General features: G+C 53.0%; 7 protein-coding genes across 7 annotated transcripts; 2 read left to right on the top strand and 5 right to left on the bottom strand.

Annotated features, from left to right (window-relative positions):
- Positions 1–53: 53 nt before the first annotated feature.
- On the bottom strand, positions 54–1,943 carry ASPACDRAFT_80216 (ubiquitin domain-containing protein DSK2). Its single transcript, XM_020205600.1, has 2 exons — positions 1,342–1,943; positions 54–1,282 (listed from the first exon to the last, which is right to left on the bottom strand). The coding sequence occupies exons 1-2, from the start codon at positions 1,804–1,806 to the stop codon at positions 347–349; spliced, it is 1,401 nt and encodes a 466-aa protein (XP_020054427.1). The 5' UTR covers positions 1,807–1,943; the 3' UTR covers positions 54–346.
- Positions 1,944–2,581: 638 nt separating this feature from the next.
- On the top strand, positions 2,582–6,789 carry ASPACDRAFT_80214 (DDB1/RSE1 family protein). Its single transcript, XM_020205599.1, has 4 exons — positions 2,582–2,872; positions 3,053–5,126; positions 5,311–6,595; positions 6,654–6,789. The coding sequence occupies exons 1-4, from the start codon at positions 2,629–2,631 to the stop codon at positions 6,678–6,680; spliced, it is 3,630 nt and encodes a 1,209-aa protein (XP_020054426.1). The 5' UTR covers positions 2,582–2,628; the 3' UTR covers positions 6,681–6,789.
- Positions 6,790–7,100: 311 nt separating this feature from the next.
- gmdB (general amidase GmdB) lies at positions 7,101–9,853 on the bottom strand. Its single transcript, XM_020196592.1, has 4 exons — positions 9,188–9,853; positions 8,830–9,105; positions 7,770–8,708; positions 7,101–7,685 (listed from the first exon to the last, which is right to left on the bottom strand). The coding sequence occupies exons 1-4, from the start codon at positions 9,494–9,496 to the stop codon at positions 7,491–7,493; spliced, it is 1,719 nt and encodes a 572-aa protein (XP_020054425.1). The 5' UTR covers positions 9,497–9,853; the 3' UTR covers positions 7,101–7,490.
- On the bottom strand, positions 9,830–10,746 carry ASPACDRAFT_123043 (DUF3237 domain-containing protein). Its single transcript, XM_020196591.1, has 2 exons — positions 10,288–10,746; positions 9,830–10,232 (listed from the first exon to the last, which is right to left on the bottom strand). Exons 1-2 carry the CDS (start codon positions 10,555–10,557, stop codon positions 9,891–9,893), a joined length of 612 nt encoding a protein of 203 aa, XP_020054424.1. The 5' UTR covers positions 10,558–10,746; the 3' UTR covers positions 9,830–9,890.
- Positions 10,747–10,874: 128 nt separating this feature from the next.
- ASPACDRAFT_123042 (NAD(P)/FAD-dependent oxidoreductase) lies at positions 10,875–12,955 on the top strand. Its single transcript, XM_020196590.1, has 2 exons — positions 10,875–11,751; positions 11,846–12,955. The coding sequence occupies exons 1-2, from the start codon at positions 11,122–11,124 to the stop codon at positions 12,785–12,787; spliced, it is 1,572 nt and encodes a 523-aa protein (XP_020054423.1). The 5' UTR covers positions 10,875–11,121; the 3' UTR covers positions 12,788–12,955.
- Positions 12,956–13,150: 195 nt separating this feature from the next.
- ASPACDRAFT_31875 (glycoside hydrolase family 18 protein) lies at positions 13,151–14,783 on the bottom strand (the record flags this gene model as incomplete). Its single annotated transcript, XM_020199843.1, has 6 exons — positions 13,151–13,261; positions 13,346–13,881; positions 13,969–14,038; positions 14,104–14,163; positions 14,253–14,624; positions 14,709–14,783. 6 exons carry the CDS (start codon positions 14,781–14,783, stop codon positions 13,151–13,153), a joined length of 1,224 nt encoding a protein of 407 aa, XP_020054422.1.
- A 1,284-nt stretch (positions 14,784–16,067) lies between these two features.
- Positions 16,068–17,661, bottom strand: ASPACDRAFT_31622 (arrestin (or S-antigen), N-terminal domain protein; the record flags this gene model as incomplete). Its single annotated transcript, XM_020199827.1, has 2 exons — positions 16,068–17,404; positions 17,457–17,661. 2 exons carry the CDS (start codon positions 17,659–17,661, stop codon positions 16,068–16,070), a joined length of 1,542 nt encoding a protein of 513 aa, XP_020054421.1.
- Positions 17,662–19,312: the final 1,651 nt, after the last annotated feature.

The raw sequence follows: 19,312 nt of genomic DNA, 5'->3' as shown, positions 1-19,312 counted from the left end.
GTCTTTGCCTATGGCTAACGATAAAGTACGTTTACGGAGAGAGTAGATCTGATCGCAAGAGAAATTATCTTCATTCATGAATCGGCTTAAAAGAACAAGCCCTTCCAGATAAGGCCGTGAGCGAACTAATACACAAAGGCTGTCCAAGCCAATTTCAACCTCACTTCTCCTTGGAAAGAGCATGCAGAAAGGGTAATAAAAATCATAAGAACTGCCAATCCGCCAATATCAAACTGTCATACCACATTCAGACAAGTGCAGGCAATGCACCCTTGAGAAGTAACCGAAGAGAAAGTAATCAACATCGATCCCGTTCGGTCGCGTCACCTCTGCAGACATGATAAGCCTAAAGGTTGCTCAAGAGGTATTCCACCGCTCCTTGCACACTACCGCCAGACCGACGCAGAGCTGCGATGTTTCTCTCAAACTCATAGAATCCCATATCGTTCAGTTGACGGAGCTGTTCGGCGTAGCGTTCTTCGGGAGGACGGTTGTCTTGAGGAGCAGCAGGAGCCCCAAAGCCTTCCCCAAAAAGTGCAGCAAAGGGATTACTGCCAGCCGCACCGGTATTTCCTGGTGCGCCGCCCATAGCCTGCATCATCTGCTGAAGCATTGCCGGATCCCGAAGGAAAGGGTTCTGTTGCGGGTCAAGGGGATTCAGACCACCTTGCCCGCCCTGGCCTCCAAAAAGAGCGGGGTTCATGAAAAGACTGAACGGGTTCTGAGGCGCTTGCTGCTGATTCGATCCTGAAGTAGTAGTGTTGCTATTGTCACCCGTAGTGCCCTCAGATGCTCTATCGGTAGAGCCCGGCTGACTGTTGCCGGCTGCGGTGGATGGGGCTCCTCCGAAAGCCGGGTTTCCTCCAAACAGAGCGGCGAAGGGATTGCCGGCACCAAGGCCTGCGGGCATGAACGGATTAAACGGAGCGCTGGGGGTGGATGTGCTATCGTTATTGTTGTTGTTTTGAATGTTACGGTTCTCTTCGGGGGTTGTGTTAGTGACACCCGGGGCAGGAAAAGCGCTGCCACCAAGTCCAGCGCCACCCATAGCTCTCTGCATCTGCACCATCTGGCGAATTGAGCTAGGGTCCGTGAGCATACGACGGAACTCGGGACTCTGGAAGATCTGCCGTGCACCGGGGCCCATGTCGCGCAGCATGGGGTTCTGCTGGATCATCATATCGATCATTGCAGGGTTCTGTAAGGCTTCGTTGATTGTAGACTGGAATTGAGGGTTCTCGAGCATGCTCAGCATGGTGTCGGTATCCGGAGGGGGGCCCATCTGGGAGTAGGTAGGTTAGCGATCATTCTGTAGATAGCGTTGAGCTGTCTTATACGTACTCCGCCGTCTGGACCAAACATGCCAGCACCAGGAAGCTGCGCAAAACCCGCATATCTAGCCCCCGTCAATCCCGCAAGAGGGTTGTTGCCCGTGCCGGCTGCGAGGTTCGTAGGAACCCCGGTGGCGGGAGGGTTGGCGGCAGCACCAGTGGGCGCCGACGTAGAGGCAGTCTGCGTGGAAGCTCCAGAACGTTGGTTACTGGCAGCGCTCTTGACTAGATGGATGGTATGTCCTTCCTTGATATTGTAGGTGCCGAGGGTTTCGTTGTCCTTCAGAACTCGTCCGGAATAAATCAGGCGCTGACGTTCCGCGGGGGTATCGGCATATTCCGAGGTTGCGAGCTTCTCTTTTAGATCTGACACTGTTGTTGACAACGGAAGGGTGAGTGTGTATTTGGCATCACTGGAGGACTTGACAGTGAAGGTGATAGGCGAATCCTCAGTCGGGGCGGTTTCATCAGCCATGATCTGGACTTATTCGGTTGGTATCTGCTGTTGGCCGGGAAAGAGGTCGCAAGAGGGGCTTGAGAGGAGGATCACGTCACACAGGTAACGGAGATTACGAGACAACAGGTGAAATGAATGCGATTGGGGAAGGGAGGCGGTGATAAATTGCGGATGACTGTCGGGGTAGAGTGACGTGTTAAGGAGGAAAGGTGTCAAATCTCGTTGCAACGAGCCGAACGGGGGGGTGGATCGCAGCTAGACTCAGACTAATGTTAGTTATGATAAGATGGTGTTGTCTTGCTGAGTGAGTGAGTGAGTACTGAGTAACCAGTCTTCCGCCGACCAAGGAGGGATCGATAGCGTAACCGCCGCCGTGGGTGGAAGCGGGCAGAATCCTATCGTCCGCCTTTCCGGTGGGCGGGAGACGCCGGGTGTGCTTCCATACGGTCTAGAACAGTATTTGAGTAAATGTAGGAAGATATTTACACTAGTACCTGTTATTGCATGTAATGCACGTGACATCACAAACCAAGCAAACAGCACAAGCTCATTTCCTTTCTCGCATCGGAATTTTCACACTTTTAATCCTTGAAGTGTCCTGTCTCGTACAAGACCTCCTTCACAATCCATCCTCATTTCCCACCCCCCCCCCTTCCCCTCTTCTTGCGAGGACACTCGTTCTCGAGAGTCCTCCCTTCTCAATTGCCTTCTCGGCAGCAATGGGACTGCTTTCACTGTAGTTTTCCCTGCCTGCAATTGTGACGTGACGTAAACAACACAATCCCCCCCCCTCTTTCATTCCTTCTCGTGCAAGCTCTGTGAGAGCTCAGTCCGCCCATCATGGCTACCACTTCGCACATGTTCATGTACTCCTTGACGATCCAGCCTCCCACTGCTGTGACTCAAGCTATTCTGGGCCAATTCGCCGGAACCAAGGAGCAGCAAATCGTCACAGCGTCCGGCTCCAAGCTGACGATTCACCGCCCCGATCCTACACAGGGCAAGGTCACTCCGCTCTTTTCACAGGATGTCTTCGGCATCATTCGCTCTCTGGCAGCTTTCAGGCTAGCTGGTAGCAATAAAGGTATGCTTGATTATTCTCTGCCCCTGCCTGGTCCAAGATCATCATAGTGATTTTCCAAGCTTTCCGGGCAGCATGATCCATCCCTGCCGAACCGTCCTACTCGGTGATGGGACGTGCCCCGGTCGGCGAATCTTGATGCTGGGTGCTAGTCGTGAAAACGGTGCTGAGACCTGCCTATAGATTATATTATCATTGGCTCGGATTCTGGACGCATTACCATCATCGAGTATGTCGCAGCGCAGAATAGATTCCATAGGATTCATCTGGAGACCTTTGGCAAGTCCGGCGTTCGTCGAGTGGTTCCGGGCCAGTATCTAGCGGTCGACCCTAAGGGTCGAGCCTGCATGATGGCGTCGGTAGAAAAGAACAAGCTTGTCTATGTTCTGAATCGGAACTCGCAGGCCGAGCTGACGATCTCTTCACCGCTTGAGGCTCACAAGCCACAGACACTGGTCTTTGCCATGTCCGCTCTGGATGTAGGATATGAAAACCCCATCTTTGCGGCACTGGAGGTGGATTATTCCGAGTCGGATCAGGATCCGACTGGACGTGCTTTCGAAGAGATCGAGAAGCACTTGGTGTACTATGAGCTGGACCTCGGTCTCAATCACGTTGTACGCAAGTGGTCTGATCCCGTTGATCGCACGGCATCCTTACTTTTCCAAGTCCCTGGCGGTGCAGATGGCCCCAGCGGTGTTCTGGTCTGTGGGGAAGATAGCGTCACCTACCGTCACTCGAATCAAGATGCCTTCCGCGTGCCTATTCCGCGGCGCAAGGGTGCCACTGAAAACCCCGAGCGCAAACGGCATATCACCGCCGGTGTCATGCACAAGATGAGAGGAGCATTCTTCTTCCTTTTGCAGTCTGATGACGGCGACCTTTTCAAGCTCAACATTGACATGGTTGAGGACGATAATGGTCAGCTCACAGGCGAAGTGAGACGGCTCAAGATCAAGTACTTTGACACCGTTCCTGTCGCTTCCAACCTGTTGATTCTCAAGAGCGGTTTCTTGTATGTGGCAAGCGAAGCTGGTAATCATCACTTCTACCAGTTTGAGAAGCTGGGAGATGATGACGAGGAGATTGAATTCTCCAGCGAGAACTTCAATCCGGATCCTACAGTGGCCTGTGATCCTGTCTACTTCCAGCCAAGAGCCGCAGAGAACCTCAATCTAGTGGAGACAATCAATTCGCTGAATCCGCTGATCGACAGCAAAGTTGCGAATTTGACGGAAGACGACGCTCCTCAGATCTATACGATATCTGGCACAGGCGCTCGCAGCACCTTTCGAACGCTGAAACACGGTCTAGAGGTGTCTGAGATCGTTGAGTCTGAGCTTCCCAGCGTCCCATCTGCGGTGTGGACCACGAAGCTGACTCGCGCGGATGAGTTCGATGCCTACATTATTCTTTCATTCGCCAACGGCACACTTGTGCTCAGCATCGGCGAGACAGTTGAAGAAGTGACCGACACAGGTTTTCTTTCCACTGCCCCAACGCTTGCTGTTCAACAACTTGGCGAGGACTCGTTGATTCAGATCCACCCTCGTGGTATCCGACACATCCTGGCCGACCGACGGGTAAACGAGTGGCCTGCTCCCCAGCACCGGTCAATTGTGGCAGCGACTACAAATGAACGCCAAGTTGCTGTTGCTTTGAGCTCTGGAGAAATCGTGTACTTTGAAATGGATGCGGACGGTTCCCTTGCTGAGTACGATGAACGTCGTCAGATGACCGGTACTGTCACCTGCCTGAGTCTAGGTGAGGTTCCAGAGGGTCGTGTTCGTAGCTCGTTCCTCGCGGTCGGGTGTGATGACTCGACTGTGCGTATCCTGAGCTTGGACCCAGATACTACGCTGGAAAGCAAATCTGTTCAGGCTCTTACTGCGGCCCCGTCGGCTCTGAACATCATGTCGATGGCGGACTCTAGCTCTGGAGGCACGACGCTGTATCTGCACATCGGACTACACTCGGGTGTTTACCTCCGAACATTGCTTGACGAGGTTACTGGTGAATTATCAGATACTCGTACACGATTCTTGGGATCCAAGGCCGTCAAGCTGTTCCAGGTTTCTGTCAAGGGACAGACTGCAGTTCTTGCGCTCAGTTCTCGTCCTTGGCTGGGCTACTCGGATGTCCAAACAAAGGGCTTCATGCTTACACCACTTGACTATGTTGGGCTCGAATGGGGCTGGAACTTTTCGAGTGAACAGTGCGTGGAAGGCATGGTTGGTATTCAAGGACAGAATCTGCGGTATGTTTGACCCTTTTCATTCTTTCCCCAACTTCTCCACCGATCATATGATGAACACAAGGGATCCGAATATCTATGTGGATCAACTTTTTTTTATTTTCCAATTGTTCCTACTGAGATCATTACTGTCACGCCATTTTTGTCTGGATGTTGCGTCACGAACCAAGCTAATTGTGGCTTTTAGGATTTTCTCCATTGAGAAGCTCGACAACAACATGCTACAGCAGTCAATACCACTTGCATACACCCCGCGACGCTTTGTGAAGCACCCAGAGCAGCCGCTATTCTATGTCATCGAGTCGGACAACAATGTCCTTGCTCCTGCCACGAGAACACAGCTGCTCGAGGATGCCAAAAGCCGTGGTGAAGATGTAACTGTCTTGCCACCGGAAGAATTCGGTCATCCTCGAGGCTCTGGTCACTGGGCCTCTTGCATCCAGGTCGTCGATCCCTTGGAAGCTAAATCAGTTATCTATACCGTGGAACTTGAAGAAAACGAGGCCGCAGTCAGCGTTGCAGCAGTTCCCTTTACCAGTCAGGACGATGAGACGTTCTTGGTTGTTGGAACTGTCAAAGACATGACGGTCAACCCTCAGTCTTCTGCCGGAGGGTACATCCACATCTACCGTTTCCAAGAAGACGGTAAAGAGCTGGAGTTTATCCACAAGACCAAAGTTGACGACCCTCCTCTTGCCCTTCTTGGATTCCAAGGCCGTCTTATCGTCGGTCTTGGGTCTTTGCTGCGAATTTATGACCTCGGTATGAAGCAACTTCTCCGCAAGTGTCAGGCGCCGGTTGTGCCTACGACCATCGTCGGTCTGCAGACCCAAGGAAGTCGGATTGTTGTTAGCGATGTCCGCGAGAGTGTCACGTATGTCGTCTACAAATACCAGGAGAATGTTCTGATTCCTTTCGTGGATGACTCGCTCTCCCGCTGGACAACCACCACTACGATGGTTGACTACGAGACAACTGCTGGTGGTGACAAATTTGGCAATCTCTGGCTGCTGCGCTGTCCCAAGAAGACTTCCGAGGAAGCGGATGAGGATGGCTCGGGTGCCCATCTGATTCACGAACGTGGTTATCTGCATGGAACCCCTAACCGCCTGGAGTTGATGATCCATGTCTACACCCAGGACATTCCGACCAGCTTGCATAAGACGCAGCTGGTGGCGGGAGGACGCGACATTCTCGTCTGGACTGGTTTCCAAGGCACCATTGGAATGCTGGTTCCCTTCATCAGTCGGGAGGATGTCGACTTCTTCCAAAACCTGGAGATGCAGTTGGCTGCACAGCACCCTCCTCTCGCTGGTCGGGACCACCTGATCTACCGCAGCTACTATGCACCCGTCAAGGGTGTCATTGACGGAGATCTGTGTGAGATGTATTTCTTATTGCCTAATGACACGAAGATGATGATTGCCGGTGAGCTTGATCGCTCCGTGCGCGAGATCGAGCGCAAGATTTCGGTGAGTCACTTTCCCGTGGTATTGAATTCGTCGTGACGATAACTAACCAAGAATGCAGGACATGCGCACCAGGGTGGCTTACTGATTTTGATACGATGGAGATTCTTGGCGTCTAATCGGGATAATGTCGTGTATGCGGGTTCCTAGATACCCATAATTGATCGCAATGCCCATCATCACTTGTACAGTTTTCGCCATTCGGGTTTTCGGGTTTGGTGAGTTGTAGACCGGTAGAAACTTTCTGTTGCATGTCTCTTGCCTCGCTCGGTTTTCCGTTTTCCTCCTTCGGATGATCTTGAGCTGGATGCCGCTGTACTTCTATCATCAGAAAGAGTGCAGATCGGTATGAGACGAGAGGAAAAGCATTTCTTCGAAATGCCCTCGACGATCTTTGAGTACGATTTTATCCGCTGTTCTGCCACGGATCTCATCGTAATTTATAGTCGGGACATTACATTATATTCGAGCCTCGGTTTGTTTGTAGCAATCAGTATGATATAACGTTCTCTGCATGAGAATTGATTCTCTTTCCGTGGTGAATGCTCCCTGCATAGCTTATTGTTACTGTACCTGTAGCTGTTGCGATTGCTAATGGTAATTTCATCGCTGCTTCTAGTCAACTAGAGGGATGATGCATTCGACATTGTCAACGGCACACAAGGTACCGATATAACTTCTCCAACTTCTTCGTTGACCCACTAAATCACCGTCTATCGATCGCCTTACCAAACCAACCCCATCCAAAAACCAAGGTCCGATCCTACAGCCGAATATCCCGATCAATGATCCTCGCAGCCGCCAAGCACTTCTCGTCATGAAACCGCGGCGCAATCACCTGGATCGCGCAGGGCGCACCATCGACTGCGTCGGGATGGTCTGCATTTTCCAGCATTAGTCAAAATATCAAGTGATTCAGAGCGATATAACCATGCATATTTCCAGTCACACACGAAGATACAGCCAGCTGCAGGAAGAAGATAGAGTAGAGGGTTCTAGACATACAACTCGGCTGCACGCCATCCGCGAGGATCATCGGCTCCGGATCGAGGTCCTTGGAGGCTTGGCCGTAGGGGATGATGCAGGCTGGATACTGTCCATACCAAAAGCTATTGTCAGCATGGATTATCCCTGCTGCTCCAGTTACAACAGCACAAGGGGCAGAAAAAAAACATACGTCCACCAAATTCCACACCAGGGTGTACGGCGGCCACCCGAAGGTATCCCACTCGACGGCGGGGTTCTGGGCCCCGGGGGCGAGGACGACGTCTAACTTGTTGGTGACGAACGTCGCGCGCCACGCGTCGCTGTACTTCTGGCGTTCCTTGTGGAGGCTATCGATCAATGTGAATGGGGAAACGCTCTCGTCGTCCATTGGGATGGGGAAGGGGCCTGTGAACATTGGGGAACTGGCTTTCGCGACGGAGGGGACGGGCGGTTCGCCGCTGGGGGTGATGTGGTCTTCGCTGGGGCCGTAGACGAAGTATTGGAAGCTGAGGCGGTTGGCGTGGGCGAGGTTGGTTGCGAGAGCGAGGGTTGTGGAGGGTGAGGGCGAGGATGTGGTGGTGCTGTTGTTGTCGTTGTCAGGGTTCAAGTAGACGATGCGATGGCCTTTCTTCTTCAAGGCGTCTATTGCATTCTCCAAGGCGCGTTTCACGGGGGGATGGAGCGGGAAGTGTGCGCATTCGCCGAGGACACCGATTGTTAGTAGCTGCTGCTGCTGGTGGTTCATGGCCGCTGGCCTGGACCAAGGTGCTGCGATGGCCGCACTGTCGTATCGCCAGGGGGATGCGTCCAGGATTGCGGACATGAACAGTTCCAGATCCTCGAAGGATTGGGCCAGTGGGCCGGCGGAGGGCATGATGCCCGGCAAGCCCTCCATGGCGCCGCTGGCCTGGCCCGCGAACGGGATGCGGGCGGTGGTGGGCTTGAAGCCGTAGACGCCGCAGCAGAGGGCTGGGATGCGGATCGAGCCGGCGATGTCGGTGCCCACGCCGAGGATGGAGCCCCGGAGGGCGACGAGGGCGCCCTCGCCTCCCGTCGAGCCGCCGGCGGTGAGGTTCGTGTTGTGGGGGTTCAGGGTGCGGCCGTAGATGTTGTTGTCTGAGTCGCCTGTCTGGGATTGTCGTTAGCATATCCTGTACTGTACGGTGCAGTCCATATCTCCAGACCCGAAGAGAGGAAGCACCAACTCTCCCAGAGTGAAATTAACCACCGAAGTTGAGGGTAAACCTCACCATCATAGTCTGCGGCACATTGGTCTTGACATACAACACCGCCCCCAGATCCAACAACATCTGCGCCAGCGCGGAGTTCTCCTTCGCCGGGCCATGTCCCAGAAACGACACATACCCGACACTGGTATCGACCCCCTCCACGCGGAAACTATCCTTGAGACTGACCGGCAACCCATGCAACGGACCGACGACCCTCCCCTCCCGCGTCAGATAGTCATCCAGATACCTCGCTCGCTCGAGCGCTCGATCGAAGAAGTGCTCTGTCAGACAGGATGTCTATATTTTTGGGGAGTGTGAGTGTTTGTCCTGCGCGAGAACTCGACGGCAAAAAAACAATTGGGGAGGACACGAGACAGACCAATTGCTGCGCGACGGCGGCGCGCTTACAGAATGCGGTGGTCACGGCGACGGCGCTGACATCGCCCCAGGCGAGGCGCTGGAGTAACTGGCCAGCGGTATAGTTCTCGGTGAGGTCGAGTTCTGCGGAGGTGAGGATGTTGCTCTTGCGGACGGCGTCGAAGGCCAGAAGGTGGCCGTTGGCGGGGAGGGAGGCGCGGAAGGAGTCGGTCAGGCGCCAGGCGGAGGGGATTTGCGAGTCGAGCTGCTGGCGCTTGTGGGCGACGATGGCGCGCCAGTCTTCGGGGCCGGAGAGCTTCGTGACTGTCATGTTTGGTTGGACTTGCGATCGCGGGAGTATGATGGAGTTCGAGAAGATTGTGTGAGCTCACCTAGGTAAGAGGGGCCAATTGGGATGTTTATATACTTGGTTCGAATGACAGTTTCATCTCCGACTTGATCTGCCGCGAGGAGGAGGAGAAGAAGAAGAAGAAGAAGAGAGGGGCTTATCGTGTAGTGCAGTGAGCAGAGTTGAGGGGATCACACAATCTACTAAGTAGTGCGTCCACTTTCCTATTTGGGATACCTCGGTTGTCAGTGGGGTCTAGTGTGCTGGCTGGAACGTAGCATATTGTCTACTGAGGTATAACCATGTTCAAGCATGCTGCTCTATTCTTTATGCATGCGCACCAAGATATGAGGAAAGAAATCATATTTCAAATATCTCAGTTAATAGGCTTCATCACCACATCATCCGGCCTCACGCCCTCGAAATTCGTCAAATAGTACGCATCAATGACAATCCGATCCTCCACGCAGGTCATCACCCCAATGCAAACCAGCCCATTCAACCAATTATACTTCCCGGGTCCTGCCTCGATCCTCAGGTGCGAGAAGAACTCCACATCATCCTGAGTGACCGTCGGCGGCGGGCGTGACAACGGATCCTCCGCCACCTGTCTGGCATACGCCGTTCCCGGACCGGGACGATAAAGCCCATGGGCTTGAATATACAGGTAGTGGCCGTCATCGGTCCTTGCCGTGTAGCGCGCATCGAGCGTGATGGACTGCAGTTTTTGATCAGACTTCGAACCTGAGACAATCCGAGTGGTGGACACTCACATGCGTCCCTTCAATCATGGTGGACCAATCTGCTCCCCCCAAGGGTAGAACTGTTCCTGAAAGCCCCCCTGGCCCCTTGAAGGTACCACCGACGATGTTCGCGATACTTCGGATGACGCCCGCCGCGTGGGGGGCGCCAAGATTGATCTCGTCTTTGTCGATGTCGCATTCGAGGCGGTAGAGGTATATCAGATCCGGGCGGCGCATGGGAGGGGTCTTAGGGTAGAAGGCATTGCCGGGGGAGGAGGAGTGGTTTTGGGTTGAGTTCATATTGCTGCTGCGTCGGAGGGGGTTTGTTTGATGAGCTTGATCACTCAATTGCTGTTGTTTCCCATTCAATCCAGTCGAATTGAGCACAAGAGTACCGCGGCAATGCCATGATTTATCTGCGTTTCGCCTTGGGGCTTAGAATAGAAGCTGGACGCGACTGGTGTTGTTCATGTAAGTAGAGTTGGTGAGCCCCGCATCACGAATGGTACCTGCGGGGAAATGCTTATCGCTTTTTCCTAATGCAGCAGGTCGACCCTTCTCCCGAGGCCTGTCCTTTAAACCTTCCAGGTTCTGTTATCAATTGTCAATCTTCGGCGCGCGAGGAACCCGAACTCAACAACACTAAGATGAGTGTACCTGATACTAACGCTCCGATTAGCCAGATTCTCCGATATCTCAGATAGTCTGGCATACATACTGCAGGAACACTTGTCAGTCAAAGTGCTCTCTTCTTCGTATCATTTAGCTAAATCGTCCGCAAGCACCTTGCAATCGCCAAACCATAAAATATCATAATCACTATTCACAAAAACTTCGTCCACCTGAGACAGAACGAAATCGGTCATGGCTTTCGTTCAGGCCGCATTCTCCGACCCTAGAGTCCCTCTTCAAGACCGACAAGAAGCCCTGAACCGCGCATTCGCCGATCCAGGCCTTCCAGCACCTTGCGGCATGCCCTCTTTCTGGCTCAAAGACCCCCCATTCTCTGAGCTCGCAAGCTTGCAATCCGCAGAACTCGCAACAGAAGCAGAGGTTGTGATCATCGGCTCCGGGATTACGGGCGCCTCCATCGCTAGAACCCTATTGTTGAACACATTTGGCGAAGGAAACCAAGAAAAGAGGCCTTCTGTCGTTATACTCGATGGTCGTGAGGTCTGTCATGGCGCGACGGGCCGGAATGGGGGCCACATCCTCGAGACCGCGGAGGAATTCAGCTATTTCGAAGAGACGTATGGAGTGGAGACTGCGATCCGAACCATGAGATTCCGCCTCGCACATCTGGCGGAGCTGCTTCGAGTGGCAGACGAATACGGGCTGAGCGAGGTTGCCCAGGCCCGGAGAATCCAGTTCCTGAGCGTTCATTTTGATAACGACAAGTGGGTGGAGACGGTGCGTTCTATCCGGAGACTCAAGGAGTGTATGCCTGCCGAGACGGTGGAATGGAAGATTTTCAAAAAAGCCGATATCCCGAAGGTCAGTTTGCCTCCCGACTTCCATCGTATCCGAGCAAAAGTTTCAGGCTGTGTGCATTTTCACGAGGTCTAGACACTTACAATGAAATAAAAAGGAGTTCGGTCTTGCCCCAAATGCTCGAGGTGTCATCGCCGGGCCCGCCGGCGCCATGTGGCCGTATCGTTTCGTCACGGGCTTACTGGCCCGTCTGCGCGAGCAGTATCCCAAGGATCTCCGGATTGAGACCAAGACACCCGTAACGGCTATTCGCGAGAACGCGACATCCACAGACCCGTCCGCACTGCGATACTCGGTCGTCACGCCGAGAGGAACGATCCGAGCACGTCATGTCATCCACTGCACGAACGCGCATGTCGGTCACTTGGTGCCGGGACTGCGCGGCCGCATCTACCCCATCCAAGGAACAATGACGGCGCAGAACCCAGGGCGCAGCTTCCGACCACAAGGAACCGAGCACTCCTGGCTGTTCAACTATGAGCATGGCTTTGACTACCTGACTCAGTTGCCCTCTGGTGGGGAGACGGCCAACAAGATGATGCTGGGAGGGGGCTTTGGGCAGCATGCAGATCGAGGGATCTTGGCTTTGGGCATCGCATCTGATAATGAGGGAGTCCCGCCGTATACGCTGAAACATCTGAAGACAACACTCCAGAAGGCGTTCGACCAGGAGGATTGGGGCGAGTGGAGCGCTGAGCGGGATGTTGACACGGCGTGGACGGGAAACATGGGCTTCAGCGCAGATGGATATCCGTGGATCGGCAAGCTGCCGCATTCTGCGTCTGGCCGTGGGGAAGCCGTGGAGGGAGGGGAAGGTCATGGAGCCGAATGGTTGTCGTGTGCGTTCTCGGGCGAAGGCATGGTGCAGGCTTGGCTGTGCGGGAAAGCAGTAGGTATGATGGTGTTGGCCCATGGTGGACGGAGGGCCGGAGAGGTGGATCTCTCCTGGGTGCCTGATCAGATGTTCGTGACTGAGAACCGGATCAAGAGGTCGGTTCTGCCACGAGTGATCCCCGATCATCGCTCCTCTCAACTCTGAGAGGCACTGTGGTCTTCATGTAGTACTTGTTTAAAGGGGATCGGCAATGTACGTGAGGTTCAAGTGACAGAGGAGTAGACGGGATGGGATGTCTTGTGTTTTGTCAAACGTACTAAGAATAGCAAATATTGCAATGTGAGTCGACGTCTAAGATCCTGATCACACCATAAATAAACAGCAGCAGCAGCAGCAGCAGCAGAAGAAGAAGAGAAAAAGGAGAAGAAATAAAACAATATGGTATTCGAAAGCTACATAGCAACACAGAAACACACCGACATCTCGAATATCCGTGCTCATGACTCAGAACAAATGCCTCCATCAACAAAAACCTTCTAAAGTCTCTATCCATTCAAATAACCAATTTCAAGGATTTCCAGCTCCCCCCTTTCTGATGTTATCATATTGCGAAATGGGGTACTCCAGCTGGTTCTCAGTCTTATCCAAAACATTGACACCTCCAAGATTATCGACCAACTGTATGCCAAGCGCGTCAGCTTCTACACATCCAAATAATCCATCCTCTCCAAGCGAGTAAAGAAAAACCAAGGGCAAACTCACCGCCACAATCAAACTATCCTGACCCTTCCGATCCCCCGAAGTCTCCCAGAACATGCCCCCGCCCAGACACCTGTTCTTGATGTACTCGGCCTTCAGCTTCACGATGTTGGGGGTATCGAAGCTGACCATCGTCTTGCGGGCGGCATCGTACGAGAAGCTCGCACCGATATCGTTGAGCTCGGTCACGCTGGCCCCGGGCTGCGGGAGGGCCTTGTAGTCCCAGATGCCGTTCTCGTAGCTTCCGCCTCCGACGCCGTTGAAGGGCTTGCCGGGCCCGTCGGTGTTGGCGAAGGATCGGCCGTAGATGGGCATTCCCAGGTTGATCTTGTGCGGAGGCACGCCCGCGGCCGTGTACGCGTTGATCGCTTGGTCCGTGTTGAAGGGGGTGGAGGCCGGGTTGTTGGCCGCGGGGTAGAGGCTGGACGCGTGGCCGGCGACGGGGCCCCAGCTGCCGGCGTAGTCGTAGGCCATCAGGTTCCAGAAGTCGAGCTGGGCGTCCATGCTGGCGAGGTGGAGGACGTTGTAGTTTGTGGGGCCTGCGATGGGGGTGGGTCAGTTTGGGGAGTGCTTGCCTGGCAGAGGGTAAGCGGAAAGAGAAAGAGAAAGAGAGAGAGAGAACATACCCGCCGGAGAGGCAACGCTCAGCAAGAAGTGTTTGCCCTTGCCATGTTCCCGTCCGTACTTGTCAAGTTCCTTGCAGGAAGAATTGGTCAGCCATAAGACGAAATGAACCAGGAAACTCGATATCAAACACATACCATGCGCAGCTCATACAGAAGCAAAACCATATCATTCGCCTGGGCATCGTTTGCCGGATACTGCCGTATGGAGATTAGTATCGGGTGTTTCATCTTCTGGAACTCCTGCATGCAGAGAGATATGATGACGACGGCAATGACACACTTACCTCCCAATCAATATCCAACCCATCAAATCCCACATTGCCCATCAACTTGACTGCAGTCGAGGCAAACTTCTTGCGTCCCTGCTCAGTGCTCGCCGGCGTGGCAAAGTTACTCGAGTACGTCCACCCGCCAATCGACAGCATGACCTTCATGCGGCGGTTCTTCTTCTTCAAGAGGAAGAGCTGCTTGGTACACCCGTAGGCATTGTTGCCGACATCATTCCACGAGTCCCCCGGGTAGTGCTTCTGAACATCGGACCAGGAATCAGTAAGGTAAACCTCACCGTCGGCCCGGATGTTGGCAAATGCGTAGAGAACGTGGGTGAGATTTTCGGCTGCAATGTCCTGCGGATTGTGATTTCTGGCATAGATTGCCTGTTTCCCCCAGAGAGAGTGTTAGTGATTCATGATGTGACCCAGTATTTGAATTGGTGGTTCTATAGATTGGGGAAATCTCACCCAGTTCACAAAGTATGCAACTGACTTGTAGCTCGGGGGCTGGGAGCAGTTGACAGGCTTGGGCGAACCTTTCATCACACGGCCGTGATGGCCCTGCGAGAGACCGGGGGTGACTCCAGATGGAAGGGCAGCGCCGTGGATCATCAGTCCACCCAGGGCACATAGGAAAGGAACGATAGTTCTCATCGCAAGAGAAGGAGTGGTCTCAACAAGTTGAGTGAGAAGAAAAATCGAGAAAGGAGGGACACGAAGATCGAAGCTAGTAGGCGAACTCAAGGAGAAAAGAGGTTGTGATATGTGAGAGAGAGGAGGACACGCAGCGAGAGAGAGAGAAGTAGAGGAGGGAAGAAGGAAGAGTCACAGAGATGACGCAGAGAGGGTTGGTGTGGCCTCTGACAGCATTATATAGTCATCACCAGGTTTGAGTCAACCTCATCTTCGTCCCGAATAGCTCTCTCTCCTCGAGGGAACGAAATGAAAGTGTCAACCCAGCAGCAGTGGAATCAAACATGCATGCCACCTGTTACACCTCCCCCGTTTGCTATCTCTCGGCCATGCATCATCCTACCCACCCAGAGCAGCATCTGTCACAGAGTTCTATCCATCCTTTGGGCCCCATGATGGGTCGAGACCACCGTCCTTGATCACAACCGGGCAATGGACAAGGTAACAAACGATGAAGTGATCAGACTGTCTCACAGGGCTGACTTAGCCTCACGTGTGCCTCAATCTTTTAACAGAGTGAATCCAGAGTAGATGCTCACAATCAGACCAATTCAATTGGGGGACAAGCCCCATGATGCAACGGCCGCGAGAGAAGCAAATATCAGGCACAAGCGAAGAAGGTTTCCCATGGATGCGTGAATGTATCATGCGCTGCAAGCCATCCGAGTCACCGCTGATGGGTGGAGGGGCTTGTACGACCTTCTTCACCCTGACGGGGATACTGATGGGAATAGCCTCAGATGGAGGCCTGAACAGGCAAGTAGCCCCGAGTCCCGACTCGGCTGTCGCTGGCATGTGCTCCTTGCCGTCAAAGAACGTTCACCGCTTTACTTGGGCACCAAAAAAGTAACTACGATATATGTGTCAAGTCTAAGGGGGTCATGAGAAGTCCATTAAAATCTAATGCTCTATCTAGTAGTCATGATATTAATTAAAGCTATTCAGCATTACCTAGTCAAGTCAAATAATCCCAAGTCAAAACTTTTGTCCAGTCGTAGATAGCAAAAGCTAAACCAGGCAATTGGGTATATTGCAACAACAAAAAAGAAAAAGAAAATCAAGCAAAATGCCTTTCATCGTACCCAGTGTTTCGAATGCACCTTGCAGATGAGATTGCATCAATGAATTTGCATATTAGCAGGCCGTTCTCATACGCCCTGGGTTTGCTGTGGCCGAGGGGGGAAGAATCCTTGAACGGTCTGGAAGTAGATGGGCGGTGCGCACGGCCGTGTACTCGGGAGGTGTAACTTCAGGCTCCGAGATCCAACGGGGCGCGATACTGCGAGGGCTGAAGAACTCGGCATTCACCTCCTCCTGCGTGATCTCGACCACGGTGTTTTTGGGTCGAGCGTCAGCTTGCGGCTGACATGTCAGCTGGATGGGGATCTTCAAGGATGTCGTCGGCGTCAAGATGTTCGCGTTGGGGGTGTGGTAAGAGAGACTGAGCTCAAGGCTGTAGATGCGGGCGACGAGGCAGGAGTGGAATGTGGGCACAAACGTCTTCGATTTGGGTAACGTGATTGGTACGACCACTGAAGCCGTGTAGAAGATGTTTCCGGAGAATGAAGCAGACGGCCCCGGCAGAGACTCCGTCGAGGACGTCGAGTGCATGGAGTCGCGGCGGGGAGCGTCTGCACTCGTGTGCTTGGTCCACTGTGCCGAGGCTACACACATGGTCGATAGTGGCACAGCTTCTGTGAACATTCCTCGGCCAACCTGCGCCCACGTTCGGATGGACGAAGTCGAAGGGTAATCGCCCCACGGCTCCGCACTATAGAAGGTCGTCGCTCGCAGTCGACTCCACACTGTACCCAGACGTGGCGGTTCTTCATTTCCAAGTGGGTCAAACCGAAGATGCACGGTTGCCACGGTGCTAACGATGCTTGTGTCGTCGTTGCTGGTAGGGTTCAGCTGGATAGGTTTCGGTTGCGATGCAGCAACAACGATGCGTCCCTGCTTGCCTCTCATGAAGCCACGCTTGACGTCTTTTTCCTTGCGCACGCAGTACAGGGTCTCGTCATCCGGAATGTTGAGAGGAGGCTCTTCGTCCACCATGGGCACAACCCGGACTTTCTTTCCAATAGACGCGAGGGTATCGATTGGTCCGTTCTGACTGAGGAGGTTTCTCTGCAGAGTTGCACGAACGATATATGAGATCCGGCACATATCAGGAGTCAGGTCGTCGAGAAGCGACTTGCCGTCACTGGCCAGCATGGGGTCCCCAAAGGTGGGCGGAAGCATGGTGTGCGATTGCTCGACGTGGATATTGGTTTTGGGGTGGCTGCAGACATGAGGCAGCAGGCGTTGCGGTACCACGAATACAAACGGAAAGTCATAGGTGCGTCCGGCCTCGAGGATACGTGGAGTGGGATATGCTGCATCCTCAATGGGCTGCCGAAGTCGTAGGAAGGTCTGGTAAGCGCCTGTTCGGCCGGGCATCGATTGTCGCTCTACTGAGGTTCGCGAGGTGCCTATGGAACAATCAGAACCAATTATTCTTTCCTTATGTAGTGTTTTTAGTACCTTCAAATGTAATCTCCAACTCATCGAAGCGAGTGTCATGGTCCACGGTTACTGTCACTGTGCCCTTGATGGTGTCTCCGGTGGTGTACACATTGACCAGGCCATCGTGTTGACCATCCAGGTCGAGATTGACCTTGGGGCGGGAGCGAACCGAGAAGCGCCCGACAGAGCTGGAGCTCCGCGACACGCTCGAAGCACTCGTCATCGTTGTTGTTGATGAAAGTCAATCAATGTTGACCTTGTCGAGCACGGGCGGTGGAGATAAAAAGATAATGCTCAATAACGAGCAATGACCGCCAACCAGGACAGCCTGACGGGGTGTTTGGGTGTTACTGTTGATCGTCGGAAGTATAAGTAGGTAGAAGTATGAGAAGTTCGGATCAGGAGTAAAGAAGCAGCAACACAGGAAAAATAATGCGAGATGCAGGGACTTTTTATTCCCGACCAGTCAGTCACTCAACCGCAGTCAACGGTGACACAAACAAGAGTTGGTAGGATATTGATAGGAAAACGAGAATCCCAAATAAACCCCCAGTCCTAAAAAGGTACCATATATGGATTCCAGGGAGCAAATTGGCAATGGGCAAGTATGTAGGGATGGGGTGACGGCAGTTGCGGTTGAGTAATAGAAAAGGTACAGTGGAGATCGTTTGAATCCACTATTCTTTTTTGATGTCCGTGGTTTTCCGTTCTGATACTTAGTTACTACTGAGTATCAAAAAAATCGAGAAGTCCCTTGATGAAGATTTAAAGGCTTTGGAAGATGAATGATGGAAAATCAACCACCAAGGTTCCTGTCCTGAGTCTGTGGTTTTAATACTCATAGACCCAAAGCACTGGCAATGCCCCCCAAATCCTCAAATCCTTTTACCTACCCAAAATGAGTCACGCAAAGAGCTGATAAATCCAAGGAACTAAAGCGAAAAACAAAATGCACGTGCGATCTCTCCAAGTCTTTTGTCTGTTTGTTCAATCCATTCAATTGATTCAATTGATTCATTCAGTTTTCTCCCAATACTTGCCAATCTGGACTAGCGTACCCCATATCCCGCTGGGAAGAGATTCGCATTCTGTGGTCGGGACTGGCTTTAGCTTTGCATGAGGAATGGACCCTCCACTCCTGGTTTGTTGCGCGCGCCCTTTGCTGACATCGCTCGGGCGAACACAATTGAGGGAAAGCGTCACGCCCTACGGAACAAGCAGTGCGCGCCCCTCCGCCCTCGTGTTTGGATGGTGGAGTGAGAGTGTGTGGATGGTATGTCCGCGGGAAAAAGGCCCGTGTCGGTGATGATGATGACGCAGCTGGGCCATGGCCAGCACAGTCCAGAATCCTCCCCCCTTCTTCTGCTGTGACTGACGCTCAAGCATCGAGTCCGTGATGAAGTTGATGATCTCTTTTACAGCATCGCTCTCCCGGCGCTACTATCGGCTGTCTCGTGTCATCGACAACGACGGATGATCGACTCGATTGCTTTGTGTGTGTGTGCGAACACGAAACTCAGATGCCAAGTTAACCATGGAGAGCATTATTAACCATAGATTCCCAGCGGTTTGGGCATAGACCCAGGAGATTGATTGATGGAGGCTTTAGAAAAACGATCACGAGGAAGTTTGGGAATTCCTCACCATCCTGATTGATCAGATAGATCGGAACCTCTGCCCACTCCACCCCCCTTCAGAATCTAAGCCCAAACTGGGGCTGAATTTGCGAACAGAAAGGAGTCATCCCGCAATTGCTAGCCGATGTCTGACGTCCACGAGTCGATGCTCCACGCCTTCTTCTTCTTCTTCTTCAAATTTCACGCCCTTGCAATGACATGACATGCGCAAGCCACAAGGGCGTTGTTCGCTTGATC

Source organism: Aspergillus aculeatus (assembly GCF_001890905.1).
Source record: "Aspergillus aculeatus ATCC 16872 unplaced genomic scaffold ASPACscaffold_12, whole genome shotgun sequence".
NCBI classification, from domain to species: domain Eukaryota; kingdom Fungi; phylum Ascomycota; class Eurotiomycetes; order Eurotiales; family Aspergillaceae; genus Aspergillus; species Aspergillus aculeatus.
The sequence above is the reverse complement of the archived record's forward strand: the minus strand, read 5'-3'. Positions and strand labels throughout refer to the sequence as shown.